The sequence below is a fragment of the Pocillopora damicornis genome, chromosome 11 (assembly GCF_964200805.1).
Source record: "Pocillopora damicornis chromosome 11, jaPocDami1.2, whole genome shotgun sequence".
NCBI lineage: Eukaryota > Metazoa > Cnidaria > Anthozoa > Scleractinia > Pocilloporidae > Pocillopora > Pocillopora damicornis.
In genome coordinates this window covers 354,707-382,685 of record NC_142680.1, presented here as the reverse complement: position 1 = coordinate 382,685, position 27,979 = coordinate 354,707, and the positions used below count along the sequence as shown (strand labels likewise).

At 38.1% G+C, this 27,979-nt stretch overlaps 2 protein-coding genes across 5 annotated transcripts; both read left to right on the top strand.

Annotated features, from left to right (window-relative positions):
- The first annotated feature begins 119 nt into the window (after window positions 1-119).
- On the top strand, window positions 120-20,812 carry LOC113676651 (CUB and sushi domain-containing protein 2). Its single transcript, XM_089188373.1, has 17 exons — window positions 120-276; window positions 2,053-2,295; window positions 2,504-2,887; window positions 3,396-3,746; window positions 8,905-9,255; window positions 9,476-9,574; window positions 10,316-10,403; window positions 10,894-10,988; window positions 13,484-13,726; window positions 14,153-14,536; window positions 14,842-15,192; window positions 15,438-15,512; window positions 16,456-16,543; window positions 17,052-17,099; window positions 18,046-18,231; window positions 19,545-19,703; window positions 20,535-20,812. The coding sequence occupies exons 1-17, from the start codon at window positions 219-221 to the stop codon at window positions 20,779-20,781; spliced, it is 3,450 nt and encodes a 1,149-aa protein (XP_089044499.1). The 5' UTR covers window positions 120-218; the 3' UTR covers window positions 20,782-20,812.
- LOC113676637 (uncharacterized) lies at window positions 20,535-27,856 on the top strand. 4 transcript variants are annotated; one of them, XM_089188119.1, is made up of 8 exons: window positions 21,654-21,719; window positions 22,078-22,141; window positions 22,754-22,789; window positions 23,398-23,712; window positions 24,118-24,420; window positions 24,684-24,986; window positions 25,674-25,964; window positions 26,592-27,856. In XM_089188119.1, the coding sequence occupies exons 2-8, from the start codon at window positions 22,108-22,110 to the stop codon at window positions 26,807-26,809; spliced, it is 1,500 nt and encodes a 499-aa protein (XP_089044245.1). In that variant the 5' UTR covers window positions 21,654-21,719; window positions 22,078-22,107; the 3' UTR covers window positions 26,810-27,856. The 4 variants fall into 4 exon arrangements, with proteins under 4 accessions (XP_027049117.2, XP_089044244.1, XP_089044245.1 ...); XM_027193316.2 differs by lacking the exon at window positions 22,078-22,141 and having other exon boundaries at window positions 20,535-21,719; window positions 22,754-22,816; XM_089188118.1 differs by lacking the exon at window positions 22,078-22,141 and having other exon boundaries at window positions 21,339-21,719.
- Window positions 27,857-27,979: the final 123 nt, after the last annotated feature.

Sequence of the window (27,979 nt, the reverse complement as noted above, 5' to 3'; positions counted from 1 at the left end):
TACGAATAAGAATAAAAGAAACTAGGATGGAAGAGGATTGCAGATGAAAAACTTGAAATGTAGAACTGAGGCAGTCACAGGAGTGGATTTAACGTCTTGTTAAGTTTGTGTGACAACCATCGAAAGACATGTTAATCCGTACCACGTAATGCTTTAAAGCGAGGCAGTCATTGTATTACTTTGTCGCTGAGGTATTTAAAGGTTTTAGAGACATTAAAATGCTGCTGTGGACAATTTTGGGACTCATGTTCTTCACTTTTTCCTTAAATGTTTCAAGTAAGTGTGCTTTTTATTGCATATGCATGAAATGATGTAATGAAGTGTGCCATGAATATGTCAGAAGGTATCGTTAAAACGGTGCGCAGATAAACGTGGTCAACGAGTAACAGTTTATGCTTTAGAACTTTGTCTTCTTTCTTTGTCCGACGGATTTACCAGATTTAAGTCAAAGGAACAGCCCTAGATCTCATTTTTTATCCACTACAGATAGGGAAATTCTGCCGAAATCAACACAGACATCGCAAAGTAGCTGTAGACAATTGTAATTGTCAAGGTTAAGTTTACGACCAAGCTTCTTTGGTATTACAGTATTATAGAACAGGCTCGCTCGGAGACCATGAATTATTTAACTCCACCGTTCAATAGTGTAAGTAAAGTTATCATGCCTACTGTGTTTTGAGTTTCCCAGATATAAACCCGATCTCTTGATGATTGTTTTCAAATGTGCTTAATGTGCCTAAAAATGTGCCTAAAAAATGTGCCTAAAAAATGTGCCTAAAAACGTGATGCCGCCATTTTGAATATTCTTTAACTCTCCGGCTGATTACCTGTGCGGAAACTAAGTCCGCTCGTTTCGTCTCTCGGAGATCGTTTTGAATAATCAGGATCAACAGTAAATGGTAGTTTTGCCCATTCTTCAGTTTCTAGGAAAGAAACTGTTTGTTCAGCGATTGACGTGCGATGTGCTTTCGCATATGCGTTTGTTTATTGAGTGGTTATCAAATTGACAGCGACCGAATTCGAATTTGAAGGACATTTGGATAAAACTTTAAGTAGCTAATTCATTCTCTCTTTAGACTCTCAAACCACGTCAGGGGCTGGGGCTTTCTTCTCCTTTTATCGTAACGGAACTATAATTCACATTCTCACCGACAAGGCTAAAACGAAATACTGGGACAGGTAAAACGTTCAAGCATACGACTTATAGTCCAGCCTGTATTAAGCGTCACTGTATTTAAGCAGTCACCTGTAATAAGCGGTCAGTTGTCGAAGCCCTGAATTTGATTTCTGCAAATCACTGTAATCTTCACCACTATTAAGCGGTTACCTCTATTTAGCGGTCGCGGTCTCCCTTTCCTAAGTCCCAACAGTTTACATTGAACAGCCACTGAAAGCGGAACCAGTCAAATAAAACTAATAATAATCTTTCAAGAAATTTTAATCCATGTTTCTCACTCAAAATCATAGTAATATTATCGAGCGAGATTCTGTACACAACGTGGTCAATTCTAGCATAAATGGCGTTGTTTATCGGTTTTTAAGACACATTGCTTTGACGCTAAAAAATATGAGTAAGTGCTTCATTTATGACAAACTATGAAGTTCCTTTGAGGTTTCTCATATAACGGCGTACATGATGTATTTGGTAAGTATTCTTTTCTGGGTAAGATCATCGATGATCACTTGGTATTCCCTCTTAACCCGAAATAAACAACCGATGAAAACGTATGGCAATCTGAACCAGACGAATTAGTGATGAGGACAAACTCATGAATACTGATAAGGCTGATGAGCTGATGAGGGTCCAATGACACACAATTTCCATCCAGAAATCCCAGAGACGTTCGCAACAATTTGTAAGGCTTAACATTCTTAAGACCATGCGAATCACCAGTAAAAAAATTTACATAAAATACAGAGGTAAACTTTCAGAGCTTTGATTAAAGAGAGTTGTCATACAGGCATTCAGTTAAAAAAATACTTTCACTTATTCATTTCAATGCAGTCTGCTTTGTGACCATGCACCATTTGATTATTTTTTACTTTCTCCAGAATGCACTCGTTGGCCAGCTGGAACATATGGTCTACCCAAACCAGTATCCGGGTGTCCCTGGTCAGAAGGTATTTTGTGGAGAGAAGGATGGAGGTCCCAAGGCACCTTCGGAATACAAACGAACAACTCAAGGTCACCCGAATTTCACCTTGATGGAAAGGTGAATAGCAATGAGGTTAAAAGATCCTTCTGTATTAAATACCGTATGACAAGTGATTGGAACAGACCTCCATGGCCGAAAGGTGGGTTGCAATTTGTTCTCATGAAAATTTTTGCCGCACAACATGTGTCCTCCATTTATGCTCATTGCTAACCTAACTCAAAACAAGGCCTATAAACTATCAACTTCTTGCTTTGCACCATTCTTTTTGAACAGTAAGGCCGTTATCCGTTGATCTCTCGTCGTCAGTGGTATTCAATACCCTCTCGTCATTTTCTGATCTCTTACAGGGAAGTACTGCATCTACAAAAAATATCCAGGATGCCCTGAAGGTTTAACATCAGGTGAACTCTTCTGGGATGATCAAGACTACTATCGGATTAACGAAGATGGCGGAGTACTTCCCGAGGGCAGATATAACCACGACACAACTATCAACTTTTGCTGCAGAACAGACGGTGATAGAGATGACCCAGTTCTTCTTCCGGTGAAATCTCCATTTTTTCTTCTGGCGTATGAGTCGGCAAAGTGCCAGATGGTCAAATGGGCTGTTTCTACTGTGGAGTGGATACATTATGATACAGAAGATTCGGACAACCAAGACGAAGCACTTGGTGCGTACCCTTACAACGCTGGAAAAATTCATCCCACCATTTTTTATTGTTACTACCGAGGTGAGGGTCAATCGCCTCGCAGTTGAAAAATGATTAGCAAGTATTGAAATAATCAATGGACTCGTTTAAAGGTGTCCAGTTGTGTTATAGACTTACATACTTTTGATTGTACTGGAAACTGTCGGATACCATATTCGAGTTTAACGAACATTAGGCGATCTTCCCTCAGAAGTGGTATGTTTAGATAAATCAAACGAACGACCAAGACAAAGCACCATGCTGGAAAAAGTCACCCCGCTATATGTTATTTTTACTATGGAAGTGAGGCTCAATTGCCTTTGGCGGCCATAGCCTTTGCCTTTGGCAACAGTTTTGGCGGCGTCCAGTTGTGTTATACCTGTAATCTATACAGCCTTTTCTTTACATTGGCAATTGTCAATAGCACACTGATAATTACCGGAGTCTTGAGAAACCATCTTAGAGATTGACGAACTTTTGAGTGAACATTCCACCAGAGGATCACTGGTTCTGTATTGAAAGTTATTCATGTATATTTGTTATTTCCTAGGGTGCAACGAAACTCTCACCTCAGTCAGCGGTACCTTCCATTCACCAAATTATCCAAGAAATTACCCCCATGGCCAATATTGCTCTTGGAAAATAAAGGTTAATACAACCCTACGTATTCGATTGACGTTTAAAAACTTTAGTCTTCAGATCGAGAAAAACACGGACCAGTTATACGTTTATGATGGGGAGAATGCAACAGGGAAGATACTGGACGTGTTTTATGGGGATCATCCTCCCCCAAAGGAAGGCATTTACTCTTCTTCCAACAGCTTATTCGTGATCTTCAAGTCAAACAAGAATGATTCTTTTGCCGGCTTCAGTGCTTACTATGACACTATTTATGATCCGGGTAAGTAATTTTCACCCTTAAGTTTAATACCCATGCCTTGCAATAATAGGCATTTCTCCTTTTTCCGGAGTTTATAAGGAGCCATGTTAGAAATTAACGAACATTTAGGCGAAAATTCTACCAGCGGATCACTGATTCTACATGGAAAGTTATTCATGTATATGTGCATTTTTTTTTTCCTAGGGTGCAACGAAACTCTCACCTCAGTCAACGGTATCTTCCGTTCACCAAATTATCCAAGAAATTACCCCCATGGCCAATATTGCTCTTGGAAAATAAAGGTTAATACAACCCTACGTATTCGATTGATGTTCACAGACTTTAGTCTTCAGATCGAGAAAAACACAGACCAGTTATACGTTTATGATGGGGAGAATGCAACAGGGAAGATACTGGACGTGTTTTATGGGGATCATCCTCCTCCAAAGGAAGGAATTTACTCTTCTTCCAACAGCTTATTCGTGATCTTCACGTCGGACAAGAACGACTCTTATGCCGGCTTCAGTGCTTACTATGACACTGTTGATGATCCGGGTGAGTAATTTTCACCCTTAAGTTTAATACTCATGCCTTGCAATTATAAGCATTTCTCCTTTTCTTCATATTTAGAATTTCAACACAAGCTGCCTATCTATTCAAAATCGCTCACATGCTTCAAAACGTACTAAATAATAAAATGTTATGTTTATGTTGATACAAGTGTTATATTTTCCATCATACAGTAAACTTATAAATTCATCAATTTTACAATAGATGTGCACCTTTCCACAACACCAGCACCGATGGTCAGCAAAAACCCGAAATTGACACAGAAATCAACATCCATTACCGATATACCATCCGAGGAAATTGAGCCATGTAATGAAAGAGAACATCTGGGAGTCAAAGGTATCCTGATGCAATAACTTTCTATACGTTAACGATACGAGTTAATTCAGCCCCGCTCAAAGTTATTCTTTCTAAAGGGAATTTTTTATATCCAACGGAAACGTCTCATGTATAAATTTTACTAAATCTGTTAGATTTTTTAATGTACTTTCATAGTTTGTTTAAGATTACATCTTTTGAATGTTTCTTTGTGTGTTTGATTTTTTTTTTCAGGTACGCAAGCTGAACGGGAACGGGAACAGGCCACGATCAAAAAAGACATTGTGTATGGATCTGTGATTGGAATACTTGCCTTACTGCTGGTAGTATCTTTATTTTACCAATGTAGAAAGAAACACAAACGTAAGTGATTGCGTTGGAGTATCATGTCAATCAGAATTTTTAGTGTGACCTTAATGAAACTGCGAACATTTACAACGTGAAAACCATTTTCTACCTATCGAGGGCTGAAACTGATCGCTTCATTATTCATTCATTGCAATTACAATTTGGTTTGGAATGAGAAGGAAGAAGTCTGCTGAATTGATGATAATATCAAGACCCTTATGGTGAAAAATACACATTAGAAAATATTGCTAAAGCCACTATACCGCTTAGGTTTACAGTCCTCATTTATACACTTGATATCACCTGTCAGCAACCTAATTCATGTTTTATAGCAGTCATGTAATTAAGTAAGTCGTAACAAAAAATTATTGCTGACGCTTTTGTTCTACAACGCAGAAGAAGCAGCTGAAAACAAAATCAACGATCAGAAGTTCACCAGCCAACAACATGATCCTGAGAATGGCATGGGAGAAGAAACGATACCGTTTCAAAGAAGTTCAGAAGGAAGGACGTCTCTGGACTAGTCAAAAGATTGTACACCACCATCTGCTGGACTACTATCGGTGGCAGTTCCCAAAGACAATGTCGTTATTTTAAAGATAACTTAAAGATAATGTAAAACGAAGAAACTATAAACAAGAACCAGCTCTCCAAGGAAAGTTTTACTGAACTGCGCTGAACGTGGAAATAAACCTCTATGATGTATAGTGCAAAGAGGCGATTTACAAATCTTTTAAGTTTGCTGTTTTAAAAGGGGTGTATTTCTTTTTATTTTGTCGAAATAAACTGCTTAGGGTCATGGCTACATAGCAGCTTAATAAAAAAGTTACTTCTACTCAGTGATCACCTTTGATCGTCTTAATTACTTCCACGACCTGAGCGATTATCCTTTTCAATTTCGTGGGGAAGGGGGTACTATTTGACATGTTGCTTTTTCTCTGTCGAAGAGGAAAACATTTTAAATTACCCTGCAACTATCAACTCATAAACTAAAGTATATGCCTCTAGTGAAACTCTGATAATTATCTTAATTATAACATGTATAATTCGCCCAATCAGATGATATAAAAGAATACTTCTGGGTCGGTTTGATTAACCCTTTCACTCCCAAGATGTAAATATCAATTCTCTGCGATGTCTACCATACATGTCTTACTTATTCAGGTTTGAAAATTTGATGTTTAAATCAAACAATATCCCCTAGAACATAAATAAAAAACCACACGACTGGGCTTCGAATAGGAAAAAACTAGCAAGGAGGGCTAAGAAGAATAATAGCATGAATCGCAGATGAAGAACTTGAATATAAAGAAACGAGTCAGATCCATTGACCGTTACGCAGTCGTAAGCCGCGAGTTCGACGTGATATAAAATTTGCGTGACAACCATTGAGTGATAAACGTTTGCATACTTATATCTTGACCGGTATATCCGTATCAAGTCACGCTTTATGAGGATTCGAAATAGAGTAAAGATCATATGCTTCAACACATTGGAGATATTTCAAAGATCTTAGCGACATTAAAATGCTACGGAGGACAATTTTAAGACTGATAGTCTTTGCCAGTACTTTACGTTTGTCAGGTGAGTTATGTGCGAGAGATTCCGCTGAGAGACATAAATATATGAGCATACAATGAAAATGTCGCTTAGAGAGGTGCTTAGACACTCTTGTTAAACGATTAACAGTTAATGCTTCAAGAATTTTGTTTTCTCCCTTTACCTGACAGGTTTAATGTAAAGGCGTTAAATGTAAATTCCTTCCTTAGTTATCCACTAGAGAAGGTAACATTCGGCTGACATAGTCACCATTCCCGAATAGATAAATACGACGGTGTAATTTGAGTGTAGGTATTGCATACTTTCATAAGGATTACAGTATCAGCGTAGCCATGAAACTGTATCTTTTTTTTTTATCCTGACACAGCCAATACGAAATGCTAAGATAGGTAAAACGTTTAAGCATTCGCTGTGCTTCTTTTTATGTTACGTGAAATAATGTTATTCGATGAGTTATGATGTAACGTTATTCATAATACTCCGTTGACCACTCAAGTGATCAAAGGGTCAAAACATTTGAAGAAGCGGAAGAAGCGGACGTCAGATGTTAAAGAATTCGAAAAAAATATGGGGTGGAAAATTGGAAAGTCTTAACCTGCATTTCAAGGAGGTATCTCAAATCGATTTATTCAAATTTCTTATTAATAATTGGTTTACCTTCAGAATCTGTTAGGTGGCCTGCTGGATCATATGGAATACCAAAACCTGTGTCTGGCTGTCCTAGGACTACTGGCTTTCAGTGGAAGAAAGGATGGAGGTCTCAGGACACAAATGGTGCATCATCAAAAAATAACAGATCCCTTGACTTCCACCTCGACGCCGAAGTAGATGAGACCAAAGTCCAAAGATCATTCTGTATAAAAACATCCACAATTGACGACCATAACAGACCGAAGTGGCCACAAGGTAATAACTAAGAGTCGTGAGGTTTGGGGGGTTAGGGTTAGGGTTAGCCCCAGACAACGAGACCGTTGAAAATATATTGTTTAAGAAGCGGAGGTCTTAATCATGAAATAGTCCCTTTATTTTTGCTAAGTTTTGAATGTGTTGTATATCATACATGGTCAGTCTTCCAGGGAAAATTACCTCTATTATTGGATGTTCGCCTACAAAAGAAAGTATGTTCAGAAGGATGATCTAATTTGTTGACGTGTATCGTGTTTGTAGGACCCCAACGAACACTAGAAATTAAAAACCTGAAATTCAATCAGACGTGCTCGCGACGGCCAGCACTGAATAAGAAAGCTATCAAAGAAGGGAAACTTGTACATGACTGTTAATGTACGTAGTCTATGACATGACCTTGGTCTACAAACATGAAACCAATATTCAGTTGTCATTCATGCCGATCAATCCCTGCAGGACAATATTGTATCTACAAAAGGGGACCCTGCCCTGCAAACTTTGGAAGAGGCTTTGTCTACTGGGATGATGACGACAGTAAACAAAATAAAAATAAACATAATGGAACGCTTCCTGATGGTACGTACAACGAGAACACGAGAATCGATTTTTGCTGCAAAAGTGACGGGGAAAAAGATACTTCTATTCTCCTTCCCTCCGAATCTCCATTTTTCCTGCTGGCTTACAACTCAGGCAAATGTCAGATGGTCAAATGGGCGATAGCCAGTGTAGAGTGGATTTATTATGATACTCAAAACAAAAACAACCACGATGGAAGAAACGGCGAATTCCCTTATGATGCCGGTAAAAAGCATCCCAAAATGTATTACTGTTACTACACTGGTGAGTAAAAAGTTACCTCTACTTTTTATATTTTGAAGAGATCATACACAGATACATGTTGGCTTATGCACGTTCGTAAGCTGACACGATTAAAATTCCATTTGTTGAAGTAGGTAAAAAAAATCCATCTTGGATGTGAAAAAAAGGTCTCAGCAGTTGCTGAAGGCGTCTCTCACCTAAAGTCTCAACACCCTCTAGTGGCCTCTTCGGCTTCATTTTTTTACTCTGCCCAGCTATTAAGTGGCAAGAGTGATATTACGATACGTGATACAAAGGGATCTAATAAACTAACGTTCAAATTAACAAATAGATTCCAAGTTGCTGTGTGTCTGTTCAGTAATAGATCACAGATGACGTCAAAATGTGATAAGAAGAAAAAAGTGGCACACGAGGTGCAACCGAGTGTGTCCCTGATATTCTTATCACATTTTGACATCCTCTGTGATCTGTTACTGAACAGACGCACGGCAAATTGGAATCTATTTGTTTTATATCATAAAGAATTAAAAAAAGTTTAAAAAAGTCTTTACGGTGTATAATTTACATTATCAAGTTAGTTGATGAAACCAAATTATCCTATGAAATTATGTGTATATTAAACCATATATACATGACATATGTGTATATCTGTTCTCAGGTTGTAATAAAACTCTAACTTCAGCCAATGGCACTTTCCATTCACCGAACTATCCAGGAAAGTACCCGAATGGTCAATACTGCTCGTGGACGATCACAGTTAACCAAACACAACAGATCTTATTGATTTTTACTGAATTTAGACTGCAAAACAAGATTAACACAGACGAATTATACGTTTATGATGGAAAAGATTCAAAGGGGGAGGTGCTAGGAGTCTTTTATGGAGGTCACCCTCCCCCAGAAAAAGGAATGTACTCTTCATCTAAGCACATGTTTATAATTTTCAAGTCAGACAAAAATAACTCTTACACCGGCTTTAAAGCGTCTTACTTTGGTGTCAATATTTCAGGTAAGTATTGTTTGATGTCTTTTCATCTTTTCTCCAAAAATTATGTTTAGTTAAGATTTAGTAAAGCAACGAAACAGAGTTCAAGGGTTCAAATTCATTTCTGGGGAATGTGCAGATATCATGCAATTAAAAGATATATTTGCCAAAATTATAAGGCGAACGATTAAATTAAATAATGCAAGTCATTTAACGGATTACTAAAACCTTTATTTCCAAAAAGCGTCAACAGGATCACCAGACAGGACGACACTAAGTGAGATTCCTTCATCTCCAGCTGATGACCCGAACAGTAGAGAAAAGGGCGAACCTGAAAACAAAGGTAACAAGATGACTGTGGTTCTTCTTCTGTATTACCCGGCACTATATTGAGCGGTCAGTTCCCGGGATATTTACCCCTTAAACACTGTAATTTTCACCTCCATTAAACGGTCACCTCTATTTAGCAGTCGCGCTCACTTTAGAGTGAGTCCCAACGGCCCGTTTCTATTGTCTTCCACCCGTACTGAACGGTCACTTAAAGCGGAACCTCTCATATAAAACTAAGAAAAAGCTTTCAAGTGTGTTTAATCCACGTTTATCTCCAGAAATCAACGCTAGTAGCATCTGTGAGCGAGTTTTAATACATTAAGTGGTCACTTATGGCATGAAATGGCTTTTTATACCATACCCCATACCATTCCCCTACTCAGTGCAACCTGGCTAAAGCTCTAGGGGTCACCGCTTAATACACTTCGACTGTAATATGCATTCACTGACAAATTAAGACATCCACGATAGCAGTATGGTGATCATAGCATCATCTTTGGACTCAGGATGCATGATTTATACCAATAAAACACTCACATAACCACTTAACATATTTTCGCAATTTCCAATGGATCCTATTACTTTTTTGTCTTTAAATATCCAACATTTGCTTCATATTGGCCCCATACAGAAGGGCATTTTACATGTTTAAGTTTCTTTTACATCATTTCACAATATGATTGGTGAAAAAAAATTGAAAACCAAGTGTTTGCATTTGATTCACCTGTATATGTGACCAATCAACTTTTGGTAGGTGTGAATGTGGTATTTGTGGTCGTTCCCTTGGTGATGATCGCCCTTTTAGCGTTCGTGCTTGCAGGAGTGGTGTTTTACCGCAAGAGGTTACAGTATTCTGTTTAACCAACGAATCGATCGCCTGGCTCATAAGGTAAGGCGAAAATGTAATGTAAATGTCATTTTTACTAACAGGTGCCCTTTAGATTGCAGACAACAACCCTCATAATGAGGGTTTGTCATCTTCGATCTTTATCTTCAATTAAGTTTCCCTTCATTAAGCTCTGATACTGAGGGAGATTAGAGTTCATTCTCTTGATTAATGTACAAACCTTTCCATTTATCGCATCAGATCGACCTTAGGCCATCAGTACTTATTTTCAATTTAAGTTTTTATCGATTTATAAACTTTAAATTTCTGTTTCACTGGATCAAAGGACAACGGAAATACTGTTATTTGAATGGGTAGCAAGTAAAATGTTATGGATTCGTTAAATAGAGGCAGCTTTGTCGTTAAACTCTGGAAGTTTTATAAGAATAATTTAAGGTTTTTTCCTGACAAATTCAATCATAGTCTTTTCTTTTGTTCTTTTTCAGCTCAAACCGAAGGAAAATAAGAAATGATGAGAGCGCACCCTGTTGGCTGCCTCTTTCATCTATTCCACTCAAAGTAGCGAGCAGTTTTGTAGTTGGTACAAAACTTTCTTTAAACGAACTCCGGTTGACCACTCCTTAACATAGTGTACGACCTCGAGCATTATTTACAAGCGAGATTTAGTCTGCAATCGATTTAGTCGAATTAGGTCAAGAGCTCGAGATCCTAACATTAGCCCCGACGCTAAGCCGTCATGTTTGATTTTGTATGTTGTACGGAAATTCTTTTCTCTTTCCAACCCCTCTCTGATTTAAAAGTTCAAAATGGGAGCTAATAATTTCACGAAAAAAGAAGGAACGAAAAATGTTTTGTGCAATGTAGAGTACAACTAATTACCGAAGTACAACTAATCTGCTTAGGATCAAATCAGCGACGAATTCATGGTACAAACGGACAACGACTACGTAAAGCACACAACACCAGCCAATGGTAGGCTTTCAAAAACGTACACCAGGGGTGGATCAAGGAATTTTTGATAGGGGAAGGATGATTCAATCTTTTATTTAGAAAATATAGAAATGTCAATCTGCATTAGCGCCTTAACAAACTTAAATATGTTTCAAGACAAGTGAATACAAACACTTCATATGGAGTTTTAATGTGCAATCCTGCCTTTGCATGAATTGTACGTCAGATGAATAGTAAATATTAGAAAATTCACCCCAGCCCCCACCTCCTTGACCCATTTACCTTGTACATAGAGTCGTTGTGTCACTTAGCTAATATTACAGTAAAACCTCGATTTAACGAACCTCTATATAATGAATTCCTCGGTATAACGAACACAATCCAGAAGCCCAAACGTATAACATACCCGGATATAACGAACAAATGTCAACACGTGAAAATTTTTAATTTTTTTAAAAAAACTAAAGTAGTGAGCAGCACTCTGCGAACAGTAGTTGTAAACCTTCTTTATTCTCCAACGCGTTTTTTCTAACTGTCGTCGACTTCTTCAAGGAGTTTTACAAGTTAAATCGAGGTTTTCCATATAACGAACCCTCGATATTACGAACCAATTTCCCCAGTCCCTAGGCACTTTGTTAAATCGAGGTTCCACTGTAAAAACTATGTACAAGAAATCATTCTAAGTAGTTTAAGTGTTGTATTGAAAGTGGTTTTGTATTATTAAAGACGAAGTTAGTAAAATATATGGATACGGACAAGTCTGGTGGCAAGTAGCCGACATTTTGTATTGTTGCCATGTTTTGTCTCTCCTGTTTGAGTTATTGGTCTAATTCAAAGCCATCTCGACCCAAACTACTTTTTAATTTACTACTAATCAGTGACTATTACTTCACAATGCTTGTGCCTCTCGACTACAAACAAGAGTACGAAAAATTACAAGAAGACGAAGCAGAAAAGGCGAATTCTTGACGTCAAAAAACGAGCACCCTGATAACAACATAATTTGAACCGGAAACGATCAAGCCTCGTGATGGCTATTCGTATTCTTTTACTAGGTGACCGAGCCCAGTGACCATTGTTACCAAATACGAATGATAGGTTATGAAATGAACTGAAATATATTCTTACATAACCGACATTCTGATTTTAATCCAAGCTTGCGTGACCGTTGATCGTTTAAGGTCAAAACAAAATGAAAATATAGAGCTTCCTTTCTTTTGATATATTCTCCAAATTTTAGAGCCTTGGAAATGCTGTATTGGCCAATTCTAAGTTTAATAATATCTTCCCATAGCCTAAAGGTTTCAGGTAAGTCTTTTTTAGGGAGATTTGAAGAGGTATGTTGTAATATGTTCATGATGGGTTCAAACATGTCGCCCTGTGATAACATGCGAGAAGTGTAAACGCAGCCACCGAATCTGGTCTGTAGCGTTTGAGACGTTCATCTTATTTGTTACATGTAGACGAAATGGGTCAAGAATCAACATCCTCGTTTCTCAGACTTGGAATGCTCGTCAGGAAAGCATTAAATCAGTCATCACTTGGAGACCTAATAAGTAATCAGCGAATAAATATCGGGAACAAATAAGCATCCTATCTCCTAAATCGGGTTTTTTAATTCCAAATTGACAGAACATCACGCTTTGTTTATCATTTGTAATGATGAGCGTACGATGCGGTGATTCAAACCTTTTTATTGTATGGTTGACAATATATTGGTACGGTTCGAAATCAATTGATCCGTCCGTACGTCTTCACCATTTAGTAGCGAACTAGTTAATTAGTCTTAGTGACGTAACGCTTAATGTGCTTAATTACACTTTACAATTATCGATAATAGTTATTTAGCGATACACATAGCACTAGATCAGCATTGTTTAAGGTTCATTGCTTTCGGAAGGAAATAATCTTTTAATTTTGAATGTTCTCCAATAGAACAGCAAGTTGGCAAAGATTGACAAAGTGATAGAGCGACCTGTCGGTGCTTAGTCATGAGGAAACAGTTTAGGAAAAATTTGAGTACCAAATCGGAACAACGAATGTAAAACACGGTTTCATGCTAAAACTATGTCTAGTCGATTATAATCGTAGGCTTAGCGAACAATTTGTATTTTTGTTGAACAGAACCTGTTCGTTGGCCATCTGGCCGATACGGGACACCAAAACCTATGGCTGAGTGTCCTAGAGCAAAAGGGTTTGCCTGGGAGAAGGGATGGAGATATCAAGACACAGAGGATACTAATCCGGCAAACTCAAAATCACCGCAATTACACCTTGATGGAGTGGTTACAGTAAGAGGAATTGAAAGATCTTTCTGCATGAAAACTTCAACAGCTGACGATAACAACAGGCCACACTGGCCATCAGGTAAGAAAGTGACTATCATCTGACCACAAATAGAGAAACTCATGAGCAAGTTAGTCCCCTAAATACGTGTACGCAAAAATGGGTCTCCTAAAAAATTTTTTACCTTAAAACTCTACCAAGTGTTACAATATCCACCTACATGTTTTTTTCCCATTAACTTGCAATTCAAAAAAGGCAAGGAAAATAAGAAAATTGCGATTTTTTTAGTTACTGCTCGATGACACTTAAGCTTTTACTTCTGTTCCTGCATCACATCTTATGAAGCCGATAATGTATGTTATACAAAGTCGACGTCTCTTAAGCAATTGCGCTTATTTCTATCACGAACGAGTCATTGATGAGAGGAGGAAAATTAACGTGTTGCATCCGATGTTTCTATAGTATCTTCAATGTAACTTATAAGAATGTCACTGATTTTCTCTGCAGGACAGTACTGTATCTACCAAAGAAAGAAAATTTGTCCACTAGGTCTAGAGTCAGGTCAAGTCTACTGGGATGACGAAAACGACTATAATGACAATAAAAAAAGTGGCGTACTTCCTACTGGCAAATATGGAAAGAACACCAAGATTTCCTTCTGCTGTGCGACGAGTGGAAACAAAACTGATCCCATTATCATCCCCGCTAAAGATCCATTCTTCCTACTGGCCTATGGGTCAGAAAAATGTCAGATGGTCAAATGGGCGGTTGCTAGTGTGGAGTGGATACGTTATCATACAGAAGACTCGAACAACCAAGACAAAAGCTATGGAGTGTACCCTTACAATGCTGGAACAAAAAGCCCAACCATTTACTACTGTTATTATCGTGGTGAGAAATCACACTCATGCAAACATCTTTCAGCTATCGCATTTGAATTGGTCATGAGTAAGAAATCATGAGCAGAGGGATTAAAGATAATTTTGCCGTCTTACCCAGTCAGAACTATAGGTTATTCTTCACCGTAGAAACTTCCTAGTGGTAACAGCATACTGATGATCGCATGGTACAATTTTTGAACTGGAAATATTTTTTTTAGCGTCTCTCAGTGAACACGTCTCAAGTGTATACATCCCTTATGTTACACACCAAACTCCTACATCAATTTCTGTTAACCCCATTTCATCTTATTTCAGGATGCAACGAAACTCTTACATCTATAAATGATACTTTCCATTCTCCAAACTACCCAAGAACATATCCAGATGGACAATACTGCTCCTGGAGAATCAAAATCAACACAACACAACGAATCCGTTTGATATTCACAAACTTTACATTGCAGTACGAGAGTGGCACAGACGAATTATATGTGTATGATGGAGAAAATGCTACAGGGAAGATATTGGGGGTGTTTTACGGAGCTTATCCACCCCCAGAAGAAGGAATATTTTCCTCGTCTAATCATTTATTTGTAATGTTCAGATCAGATAGCAAAGGCTCGTACGCTGGATTCAATGTTTCTTACTACGGTGTTAGTTTTCCAAGTAAGTATTCCCTAATTCCGTGAACCTTTTGTATCACATGATGTAAGTTTCTTGCACTATTTTCTCTAAATAAGACTGAAGGAATACGTTCTTCTCCATGGTTAATAAACATGCTATGTTAACATTAGATCGGAGATGTATTGAAAAGACTATTTTGCAATGCCGAATTACGATTTCCCTCATAGCTACCCAGACAACAGAGATAACACACGTTTTTCACACGAAAAACACAACATCTGACTGAGAGCCGAAACCTACATCTGATAAATTATCGAAAAAGGGTGGAGTTGAAAGCGGAGAGAAGCAACCACAAAGACGAGGTAAATACTAAAAGGTGACGAATTTATCTTCACAGGTTAACTACTATTTATGTTACGGCAGAAGGAGAGGTCTGAAAGGATCCAGGGATCAGGCTGTTTAGAGTTTGTGTTTTATTCATCTGTAACCCACAATTAATCTGCAATCAACGAGTATATAGGTGACCATACTAGGTCTTATAGGAGGTAATTTAGTGTTAACAACTGGGTTGAAAACGTAAATTAGCCACCGTAAAGGGTAAAAAAGCTGACGTTTCGAGCGTTAGCCCTTCGTCAGAGCGATTAGAGGAATTGTGGGTTGTGTGTGGATTTATATGTAGGAAGTGGAGCTACGCCATTGGTGGGAATGTGGTGACGAGAAAACAGGAATAAATTAGTTGAATGAAAAGCGCTCGTTGATTCCGTGGGGATTGAGGGTGCCGATTTGGAATATAAATTTTTGTTCTAGTGTTTTACGGCTTTTAGAAAGCCGTAAAACACTAGAACAAAAATTTATATTCCAAATCGGCACCCTCAATCCCCACGGAATCAACGAGCGCTTTTCATTCAACTAATTTATTCCTGTTTTCTCGTCACCACATTCCCACCAATGGCGTAGCTCCACTTCCTACATATAAATCCACACACAACCCACAATTCCTCTAATCGCTCTGACGAAGGGCTAACGCTCGAAACGTCAGCTTTTTTACCCTTTACGGTGGCTAATTTACGTTTTCAACCCAGTTGTTAACACTAAATTACCTGCTATACTCTCCCACCGACGCAGCACCACAGTTTCTTTAGAAACTTACCCCTTTATTCATAGGTCTTATAGGAGCTGTTATAATAAACCAAAAAAAAAAAACAAACAAATAAACTGTTTCAAAGGAGAGGTTCCGCCAGGACACAGCTTTTTGAGTAGCTAATTCTACAGTCCTATATAGTTATACTGATCTACCTTGTACAGGTGTGAATGTAGTAGCCGTGGTCATTCCCGTGGTGTTGGCCGTCTTGCTTGTTTGTATGGGTTCAGCTGTCCTCTTTTATATCACACGGTAAGTATTCACGTTGAAAAGCATGTCATACCACTAGAAATTTTATTTTGGCTTTTCCTTGATTTCTGAAATATCGAAGCAGATCCGATTAGATGACGTTCTTCGTGTGTTGGAAATCGTTGGCCTCACAAAACCCTCAGAAGAATGTTTTTCGTCTTGTCACGAGTGTGAGACAAAGAAATTATATTGAGTCCCCACAAGGACTAAATCAAACATCAGACCTTCGGATTCCGCGCTGCGATACTCTACCACTGAGCCACAGAGACTGTCGTTTTCTTTGTCCCATGCTTATGACAAGACGAAAAACAAATTTCTCTATTTCTTTACCGCGCTCAAAATTTTATCATCTTTCTAATTCTATTTACAAACAAGACGCTATCAACATAGCTGATCCTAGCAGTGCATGCTGGATACGTGAACTTCGTAATGGCCTTGCTCACTATAGAATGTCTGGTAAGGGATATCATAACTCATGTAAAACTAACAGAACCGTTTGTTCAATTTTAAGGTCAAGGAAAGCATCAGCCGTGTCAACTGAAAATCCGAATTATGATAGGTGAGAATCACATATACATTTGCACTGAACATGCAACCACTTAATTTGTAAGGTCATTGGGTGCTTGTTAAATTAACGTTTCCTACGATTCATGATTATAGTTTTCACTGGGCTGTATTTGAAAAAAAAGCAACGAACTACTGATTTCAAAACATTTCAATGATAAATCACCTTATTATCCAACTACACAAAGTAGAGTACAAATAACGCGCGAATAGAGTACAAACATCCTGCGACATTGTACGATTATTTAGACAGTTGGTTATTTTGTACTATAAAAAAACCTGTTTAACCAGTCGGCTGCGCGCTACGCTCCTCTATCCGCTTTGCTTTCCCCGCCCAATGAGAAACGAACAGGAATACTTGGCAGAAAAGAAAAGCAGTTGGATAGTAATAAATTACTAGACGTTTGGGTGTGTAGTATCGCTAGATATTTCATATTCGTTGTTTGCATTTTGACTCGCTGTACGGGCTCGCCAAAATACGGCATAACTCGTGAAAATACTCAGCGATACTATACACCAAAACGTCAAATGAGATATATTTACTCTATTACGGTAAAATGTTGATTACCTCTCTTGAAACCTTAGCTCTATAGAAGGGTAGTCATCTTTCAACATGAGTGCAATAATCTTTTGCGAAACTATCTGGAATAAGTAGTGCAATGTAATAATTTTTAGCCTTTTTCAAACAGAATGAATCAACTGATGAACGATTTCTATAATCTGGTCTGTTTCACTATATGATAACTATCAACGTATGACATTCCATACTAACAAAACCAAAACCAAAACCCGCATTGATTGATATCGCCGTCATCATCATCATCATCATCATCATCATCATCATCATCATCATCATCATTATTTTTCAAGTGATACATTCGATGACGATTATGAATTTGTTAAAATGCACGATGTTAATAACTCATTGGTTTACTTTGCAGCACCTTGGTTACTGCAAACACAAATGAAATTAATGGTTTAGACGGAATTGAATTGTACGCCGAAGTTAAAAACCAACACGACGTCGATGATAGTGGGCAACTCTGTTGTGGAAAAGAAAATGAAAACCCTTCGTATGAGCCTGCAAAATCACCCGACGCTGCTGTGGTTAACCCCATCTATGAAAGGTTAGTTTTAAGTCGGAGTGAGAGACTAGTCATTATTCATCACCTGGGGGAGGGAGGATTTCTGGAGGATCACATGATTTTAAGGGGAAAGGTGGGGAATCAGTCGTCGCCAACAGAGCAAAAAGGGGAAGGATTATAGAAAATTGAGTGACATAATCAAGATCCTCCAGCCCTACCTCCCCCCCCTCCCCCCATGATAAATAATGTAAATGATGACCAGTCCCTTAATGATGTTTTTTCCGTTTTTCTCTGAGGGCATCCAAACTTGCTGAACAGGTGTAGATTTACTATTTTGAATTTTGATTGACTTCCTATGCTTTTCTATACAACATTTTAATGGCTACTGCCTCCAAAAGGAGGCGAAGCCCCATGTGTCGTAGAGATGATTAGCTAGTGAGCGAGTGAGTGCAACAGTGGCATTCCGATCTTGACCCAATTTTGACCCGATGTTTCTCCGTGCTACTTTTACCTTGGAACGGGAACGGTGGATAGCGAAATGTCGGAATATCTTGAGACGCGGAATGACGGAATATCTAAAACGCTGATGACTTTTTGTCTAAAAGTCTAAAAAAATTAAATGGCAATAAAATAAGAGATCATTCATTAATAACAGACGAAATTAAAAGAAGCATGGGCAATCATTGTTGGAGCCCAGAAGATAAGGAACCATAAGGTTTTCGAGCTAGCTCCTTTAAATTATTATAATTTAACTATTGCTATAATTATTGTTATTGTTAATATTATTATTTGTTACCATGCAATTATTGGTTGAGTATCAATTGAATAATATATTCTTGAATCATCTTTCTCTCGTGGAACAGAGTACTCATAAAAATGTGGAATGCAGCAGGTTTTCTGTTTTGCATGTGTGACAAATCTTCTGCAAGACTGTCTTGTAGTATCATTAGACAACCTCGAGTTCTTTTCAATGCTAAAAAAGTTGTGCTATATCAGTAGCCACATACAGTCTTTGACTGTCTATTTTTTGCGATGCCTCTACGTCTTCAAAATACGTGATAATTCACGAAGTGTTCATGCTTCAATTTTAGGTGATTTCATACTCCAATTAAGTTATTTACTAAAATCATGAATAAGCTACATTCAAGACAGACAGTTAGAGAAGATGAAATTGTTTTAAAGAAGAGTTAAGCATTGCATCCTCTTTTCAGACTAGGAGCCTCTACAAACGTATACATGAGATCCTACTCGGCGTGTTGCGCAAGTACAAACTTACAGCTGAAGGCGATACTGCGCCGCAGTAAACGGGAGATCCCCTGAATTACATCATAGTAATTTGCTTATTATCATATCAGAAACAGAATGACGGAGTTTTCAGGAGATGACTTGTACAGTGAGGTTAAAGAGCAACAAAGTTGTGATGAAGTACCTTGTATGGAATACGAAAATGAAAACCCGCTTTATGAATCTGCTGCCTCTGACGATATCCTAATGGTCAACCCCATTTATGACAGGTTTGTCGTGCGATATTATATGTACGTATATTTTCCATAACCTACAGGAGGATATTGAGATTGGCTAAGAAGATATTGCTATGATTAGATGTAACATTTTGTAACGCTGAGCACCATTTCAACATACGATAGACTTTCCACTGCTTTCCTCTGGCAATCTGAGCCGAAAGTAACGTTTCCTCTCAAAACGAGCCAACTCGTGCGTAATTTCAGTGAATAAATTCAGTAATAGTAGTTCTACGAGTCAGATTAACTCCGCTCTACAAATAACGATCGACTCAACTGTATTTTTCTTTAAAATATTCTTTGAAAACGACACAACGACACGATTATTAATTTTCTTCTAATTCTTTACTTTTTCCCAGCTTTACCTGAGTACCGAGCCCCAGAAATTGTGAAAATTGCTCGGAGGTGGCCGCTGATTTGAGGACTGACAGGCAACCGTGCATGTATAACAAATATGAGTAGCACAGAGAGAGCTGATAATTGAAAAGGAATAGGATTTTAAAAGTTTCTGAGGTCTTCTAGCTTCCAATTTATGCTTTTATTGTGAGAAACTAGGATCAGTAAACTTCTTTGTTAATTATCTCCTGAGCAATCTAATTAAACAGGAATTTTCATGCATTATCCTTTGCAAAAAGTAACACCAACACCAAGCATACAATGCACTAATAATATGAAGTTAAAATAAATGAATGGGTTAATTAATAAATAAATAAAATAATTAAATTTCTTTTGATATATAACTTTTCGCGATCTTTTCCGGGGCACCCTACTCTCTGCTAAATAATTTTTCTTCATTTCCTTTTTCTTTCCCTTGATCCCCCGCAGTATGAGACAGATGCGATCAGCACTACACTTCAGTTGGACGACTTGTTCTGATCTAAGGGAGATATTCGATGACGTTGAAATGCGTCTAAACAACTGCCGGAGTGGACAGATAAGTTTTTTTTTTATAGATACTCTTATCAAAAAAGCAATAAAGACAAAATGCTATGGAACTCAACTGCCTCATTTTTGGTTAGGGTTTGTGAGTTGGCTTAAGCCTGTGAAGATGATAGACATCGCCATGAAGTAAGATAGATAAAATAAAAAAATTGTTTCTCGAACGTTCCGTAATTACCTTTTTTAAAGCATTTTCACGCGCTGAGTTACAAAATACACAATCTTTAGAGACAGTGACTGATAGTGTACGAATACACTGAACGATAAACTAATTTGAATTTCGGTGATGTAAACGAAATAAATTTTGTACAAAATTGGCACACGACTGGCCAAAGTGATAAATTTAGGCTAGGCCACATATAGATATGCTCGCTTTGACCCTGACCTCAATTGATTTTGCAGGTCTTTGGCAAGTTCTAACGTCGGCAGTTTGTCACGAAACATACTCCATGTTCACACAACTAATCATAAATTTTCCTTCAATCTATTCTAGTTGATCATATCTTTGCTTTCTAGGTATTTCCGAAGCTAAAACTCGGTGTATAAGTTCGATTGGACAAACATACATGCAAACCAAGAGACAACACATGATATTGCAGCGGAAATATTGGCATATGAAGCTGTCTTCGAATTCTGTATTAATTTACGTGTAAAGTCATTTACGTCTCTCTCGTGTCATAGGATACAATTTGGCCTCAGTGTGGTTTTGTTTCTTATTTCCTCTTTAAGCCGGGGGAGCTCTAAATCATGTCGAAAACAGACATAATCGTATGCATGACAGAATCTGCAGCTGTTTTCATTTATCACAGATGAACTTTCTCAAATCAACAGAGCGCGTATAACTACTGTTAATCCGGGCGGCCATTGTCCTGAGTAGAATCCACGTTAATTAAATCGTAGAACCTTCATGCTACGTCATACGCGTCATTTCGTATCACATGAAAATTCATAAGATTACAGTAATAATACCAGCAGTACCAAGCAGAAGTGAACACAGACGTACCTTGTAAACAGTACGAACTTTCAAAACAATGCAGGGAACAAGGGCAACCCGGCTTATTCTGTTGGCAGGTATGTTAATCGACTCAAATCAGAAACACAATCAACACGAATATATTACGTGAACTCTATTCAGGTGTAACAAACCTTGTTCTATCGCGTGGTTTAGGTGTTTACAAACAGCATTTACAGGATGTTTAACCTTCCAATTATACAAAAGATCTTAAATGAAAATGTCCAACCGAGCCTTTAACCCTTTTTTTATTTAGCAGCAGCGAAAATGTTGCTTGATTTTGTAGAAATATAAATATGCCTCACATATATCTGGCACTTAAAACGAAGGAATTATGACTGTGAATCGAGTAACCCTGCTTTCCCTTGGCAACGAAGAGTTTTCAAACCTCTTCATTATTTGCACTATCTTCAACAGAAAGAAATATTCTGTTCAAGCATTTTGTGCATGCTGACGTGTAGAAGCCTTGACGATTTGAACGGTTAGTGACTCCAAGTTACACCGTGCGTGCACAAAGAGCTATTAGAAAGTAATTAATGTGGGGTAATTGTTGAACACAGGACAATGTACGAAAATAATTAAGTTTACGGCTATGTCATTATCTTTCTTGCGGAAACCCGTTTCAAAATGTGTACGGAGGAATCGAAGGTAAAAGGGTGAAGTAAGGCAATCAGTTCCTTTTACGCTTACTCTGCTTAAATTTTGTGCGAGTTTGTGAGTCTCTGTCGCCACTTTGTTTTTCTTGCAATCTTCCTTACATATTTATCAGACTAATTAGATTGACAGACTGTTATTACATGCTATTTTTTCGCTTGGAAGATAAACATAACCCGAAAACTGATCTTCTGACTGCCAAAACCCTCCGTCGTGACGTAATAAATAGAGAAAGAGCAAGAAATCAGTCTTTGATTAACCAATAGAACGTAACGGCGAATAACCGCTGAAATATACGTAAACCATATGTATTGTTGTCGATATAGTAACCTTTATGAGATGATGTCAGCCTGATGAAATCTGAATAATGCACCTTACTATGAGCCCAGTAATGGGCTCCTGACCTTACACATTATTAACCGGCTGGATGTTTTGATAGGAGTGCTCTCCGTGAAGACGTGGGCAAAAGACGCAGGTGACGCAATAACACATGCTTCTACATGTAAGAACTGTTAAAATCCTTTTTTTGTCGGTAATGAATTTTGTAACAAAATTAGAAACAGTCATCAAAGGCAACCAGCACATAATTATGCACAAAATTGAAATATCGCCTGTAGTCATTGTTATGCGTGATGAAAAATCACCACCATAAAAGACACATCGTTATAATTTTGTTAAGGTAGATAAACGATTTGTACCGATTAATAAAACTGAGAAAACAGAGCATTTTTTTAACATTGTACTCGAGAAACAAAGCAAACAAAATTAAATAAAGAGGCTAACTTGAGGTATCTCAAGAAACGTTACCCGACAAGGGCTACGTTTCCTGAAAGCCTGAACTTCTATAATCAACAGAACTTCTTTCTTCCTGAAAGCCTGAACTTCTATAATCAACATGAGGAGTCATAATCCCCTGTCCAATCCAGGGCAGGGCAATGAATGTAAGCTCTTTTTTTTAATTTTAAGACAATATAGCAAGATCAGGAAATGGGAGCGACAAAATATTGTTCGGAGAAAAAACAAAAAACAAAAAAAACCCAATGACTGAATACTTTAATGATCGCGTAATCGTGTTTATTGTAGTGCGTTTGGTCCAAGGACGGACTGCAAGAGATGGCCGAGTTGAAGTACGTCGTTCCGGCGCCTGGGGTTCAGTGTGTGGCGAACTGTGGGACTTGGTGGATGCTAATGTTCTTTGCCGACTGTTGGGCTACAATGAAGCCTTAGCATATTACCAAAATATCACTTTCAAGCAGAGCAATAATACATTGTGGCTAACTGACGTACAATGCGTTGGAAATGAGAGTTCTCTTTTTCATTGTGTTAACTCTGGCTGGGGAAAACGCACTTGCAATGAAGGTCTTGCTGCTGGAGCAACGTGTTCTGATAGAAGCTGGGGTGAGTTTTGTTGCTGCTGTTGGTAAGTTGTCAGTATTTTTAGGTCAAATAATTATTTTATGTGATAAGAGAGGTCTCCATTTTCTTGACCACGTCACGCTTTTTCTGATTGGCTGAGCGTCGAGTATTTAGAACTACTTGATTGCAGCTGATCTTAAAGTGTTCGACAAGTTTGACCCAATACCTGAGAGTATTGATGCTGTAATATACAATTCTAATCAGCATCTTGATTTTTTTTCCTTTTTGTCATAAATCAAGGAATGTGGAAAACAATTTGCGCAGTTATCATAATTGATTACAGTGAAGTGTCGAAAGGTGCCGAAAATGTAACCTACACAAACAGACTCTCGTCTGTTCTCATGTATTCTTGTCACTAAACTACAACAGCGAATTTGTATCTTGCAGGCATCTCGTTGGCAATACCACAGTATGTTTCAAGCACACTGGACTCTCTTACAATAAAGTGCAGCATACCTGACGTGACAGATATAACGTACACAATACAAATATGGTCGAACACAACTGACAAATGGTATGATACTAAATGCCGCCGACGAAGCAATGTAGTTGGATCGTGCGTTGTCAAGGTACCCAAGGCCATAATAACTCTTACTGGTCTGAGCCCCGGGCACATATACTACCTACGACTTGTTTCTCCTTATCTGGTGTATAGTCAGGTATCGGAGTCAATGGCTACGAAGGAATTAGGTAAGGTTTCGTTTGACTTTCAGTTGAGAAAGTGAGGGGAAAAAACCCTCCAAGTAGTCCTATTCCATTCAATACAACCTCAACTCTTCGTAATTTGGTACTCACACATATCGAAAAATACTCAACATCAGTAACTAATGGTCAAATATCGCAATCTCCCGCCTCCCAAATCGAATCAGATTTGATTACAGGTGGACACTTTATGTCATCATTATTTGCACTTCGAGTATGTGTATCATGGATTTAATTTTTCCCTTCTTGAGGTGATCCGAGTGTACCACGATTTGTCTCAAGCTCCGATAGATCTATCACATTAGTTTGGAAGCCAACTCCCACTGAGTTCACAAACTACTCAGTGGAAGCAAAATGCTGTGGAGAAACTACATGGAAAGCGGTGGAATGTGTGGAAAAATTAACTGATACAGGATGTACTGTTAGTAATAACACAGCAACTGTTATTGCTCTCAAGAAAGATCAGGATTATCGTTTCAGGGTGTTGGCGCTTTACAAGAGTTGGAAAAGCACACCGAGTGCATCAAGTGAAGCAATGAGGATAAAATCAAACGGTAATATACTTTTCTTATTATATCAAGAGGGCTAACACTCGACAACAACTTAATTGTAACCTAAACATATCCTCGTGAACTCGCTGATTGAACAACTATATTAAACCAATGTTTATAAGAGATTGATTCCCCATACCTCGTGCGGGAAATTGGATTATTTAAAAGCCCGAAACAGCTTGTCTCATCACTGAATTGGTGTGTTCTTGACCAGTGATGTTTCATCCTAAAGCAGTTAACAACTGATGAAGCTAATAAAAAATATAAATGGTTAGAGACGTCATAAACTCTGCTGTCATGCACCACCGTAGTTAGAACAGAAAGGCAGGGACGTACTCTGAGGTCGACACCGAATGCATACGACGTGGGAGGGTGTGGTCCCCTGCCGAGTATTAGAGTGAGTAACACTATTCAAATTTAGACACATAATTTTTATTGCAAAAGATACTTAAAATTCCTATCATTTACTTTTTTTTCTGATAACAAATAGTACAAAAATACTACTGCCCTTTTCTTACAAGGCCCTGAATTGACATTCTCAATGAAACAAGCAAGCCGGCGAACAGTGTATTTGTATGAAAGTGTCACATCCCAACGAACAATAAAATTTTCTCAATTAATTTCCGTTTTAGTGCTTCTTCTTTTACATTATTTAGCCTCAACGTAATTGTTTTACGTTTTGTTGCCTAGATGATCCGCACAGAATTTGGATTGGTTCCATGAAACAAGAATGTGTAGCTTCGAAAATAGGTGATAAAATAACTTTGTTTTGTCACGCTTCCGTTGACGAACCGACCAATTACAAATGGACAAAGGGGCAATCTATTCTTAATAGCAGTGTAGATGGAGTTCTAAATGTGACGGTTTCTTCACTTGCTGACTTTGGAATATATACGTGTCAAGTAACCACATCAGACGATGTAAAGCAGTACAATATCACTATCTGTCAGATACGGGTACTGAAAGAGGCAGCTACTAAAGGTAACTGAACCTAGTCTCCCAAAATATACTGAGGTTCACATCAATAAGAGTAGAAACTCAGATGTAACGAAGTACGGAGAAGTAATACCATGACCTTATCGCTTGGCAAAGACTAAGAGTATAACAGTCAGATTGTCGCCATCAACAATTGATGGCCTGACCTACTATTGATAGTACACTTTCCGTTGGGTTAAAAATCATAGCCCTGATGAAGAAACACATGACAATTTGTTTCCTTCTAAATAAAGATGAAACCCTAAGGATCAAGGAAATTTGACTTTCCTCAAACTGAAAGCTTGTCGTGATTAGTTGGTTTCATGGGCCCTAATGTAGAAAACTTCAAAGTTTTCGTTTCTTCCTATAGAGAAGTGTAAAAACTTCCCACTGACCTCCTTAACGATTGTGATAATGCCTTGATCATTGCACTTTTTCTTTTGGTTAAAACTCCCCTCACGACAAGAGGTGTGGGCGTTTTCAGCTATTCTTTAAGTTTCCAAATTAAGACAAGATTAGATCGACCAAACATTCTCTCAGGAAGAGACTTCTTAACTTCACGCCTAGTTAAACTAATCTCAATACCTTGCGCTCAAGTTTTTCTTTAACACCATCGTTTTTTTTCCCTTGCAGATACTAAAAACGGAACAGTTATAGCTATAATCACCACTTGTTTTATCTGCTTCGGAATATTTATAATTGTTCTAATACTCTTAAAAATGGCGCAGATATATCGACGAAGGAAAAAACAGTTGAAGGAAACAAACCGCGAGGAGATGGCCATGCTGAATTACAGACAAAAATCAGTCAGAAATAACAACGAAGCTGACGAGCTCGACTTTAATAGCTGAGCTCCTACAAGTTACTAATGTAAATACGTTAACCACAGTTGATGGAATGACCGCCGTTTCTGCAAATTTTCGCGCTGCTGAAAAAATCGTACATTTTACACTCTATAGATATTATCTCGTCTGCACTTTGAGGTTATTGAAGGAGCCAATGATACTAAAGCTTGTGCTAAGTGCAAACGAGCGAAAAGGCGGGCGCGCGAAAAAACGGCGGGTATCAGACAAAGTAAAAACTGCATCCCGCATGCGCTGTTTGTCGCTTGTCCTCTCTTTCGTTCGGCCGCTAACAGGTTGGCGGAACTCAGAAAATTTTGTCGGCAGCCAGTTTTCTTCCTTCAACTGGCTAGCGGAAATGGTTTTGGTAAAATTAAGTACTGTGTACGTCCATGTTTAACCTCGTTTCATGAATAGAACTGGTATTTCTTTTGTTCTCTGTCAGATACGTTATTCACCACAGTGTTCTTGAACACACATAGGCTTAAAAGTTATCAGTAGCGTACATGTGGTTCTTTTGCCCCATATGATCAGATCAAACCAGCCCCTATTAAAAATAACGATTGCCTAAATTTTACCTCTTAGAATAGAGAATGCGCTTTAGTATAATGCTTTATACCATTGAGAAACAAAGATAGCAACTAACTGATGACTACATTGATTTTTACCTCGGAGAGGCAACGCTCCACCAACGAGAGATTAAAAATTGTCTTTAAATAGCTTTGATGGCGTTTTCTAAGTACAGTTTCATAAGTTATCGGTGTCCTCGCGGTTTATTTTATTTATTCATTTATTTATTTATTCATTTATTTATTTATGTCTCTTTGTTTGTGGTCCGTGACATGGATTACATTTTTCGTCCCAGAAATTAAGGAAATAATTGGGTTTTGATAAAGTCTGTATTTATGTTTCTTATCCCCCTTCTGCTTTCGCAATAGCATCATCAAACCCTTCAAGAGTACGTGCATGTGTTCATATATACATGTAAGTCGTGTCAAAGATGACATTTCCACAGTTTCAAAGAAGCAAAAAGAATGAAATCTAGGTGTGAGCTATATGTGGTCGTTTGTGCGTGAAGAAATATTTTAAGTGCCTAGTATAGCGTGACAGACAGATTCGACCAAGTCACTATTTTCCTGATCCCAGCAAATGCTTTTGAGTTTAATTTTTTTTAGAGGA

Excerpts from the sequence above, each read along its gene's own strand:
- LOC113676637 (XM_027193316.2), top strand. The coding sequence starts at position 21,680 with ATGCAGGGAACAAGGGCAACCCGGCTTATTCTGTTGGCAG. Across the intron at positions 24,987-25,673 it reads AATGAGGATAAAATCAAACG|ATGATCCGCACAGAATTTGG; the intron begins GTAATATACTTT and ends TTTGTTGCCTAG. Across the intron at positions 25,965-26,591 it reads GAAAGAGGCAGCTACTAAAG|ATACTAAAAACGGAACAGTT; the intron begins GTAACTGAACCT and ends TTTCCCTTGCAG.
- LOC113676651 (XM_089188373.1), top strand. The coding sequence starts at position 219 with ATGCTGCTGTGGACAATTTTGGGACTCATGTTCTTCACTTTTTCCTTA. Across the intron at positions 10,989-13,483 it reads AGCGAGCAGTTTTGTAGTTG|AACCTGTTCGTTGGCCATCT; the intron begins GTACAAAACTTT and ends TTTGTTGAACAG. Across the intron at positions 13,727-14,152 it reads CAGGCCACACTGGCCATCAG|GACAGTACTGTATCTACCAA; the intron begins GTAAGAAAGTGA and ends TTTTCTCTGCAG.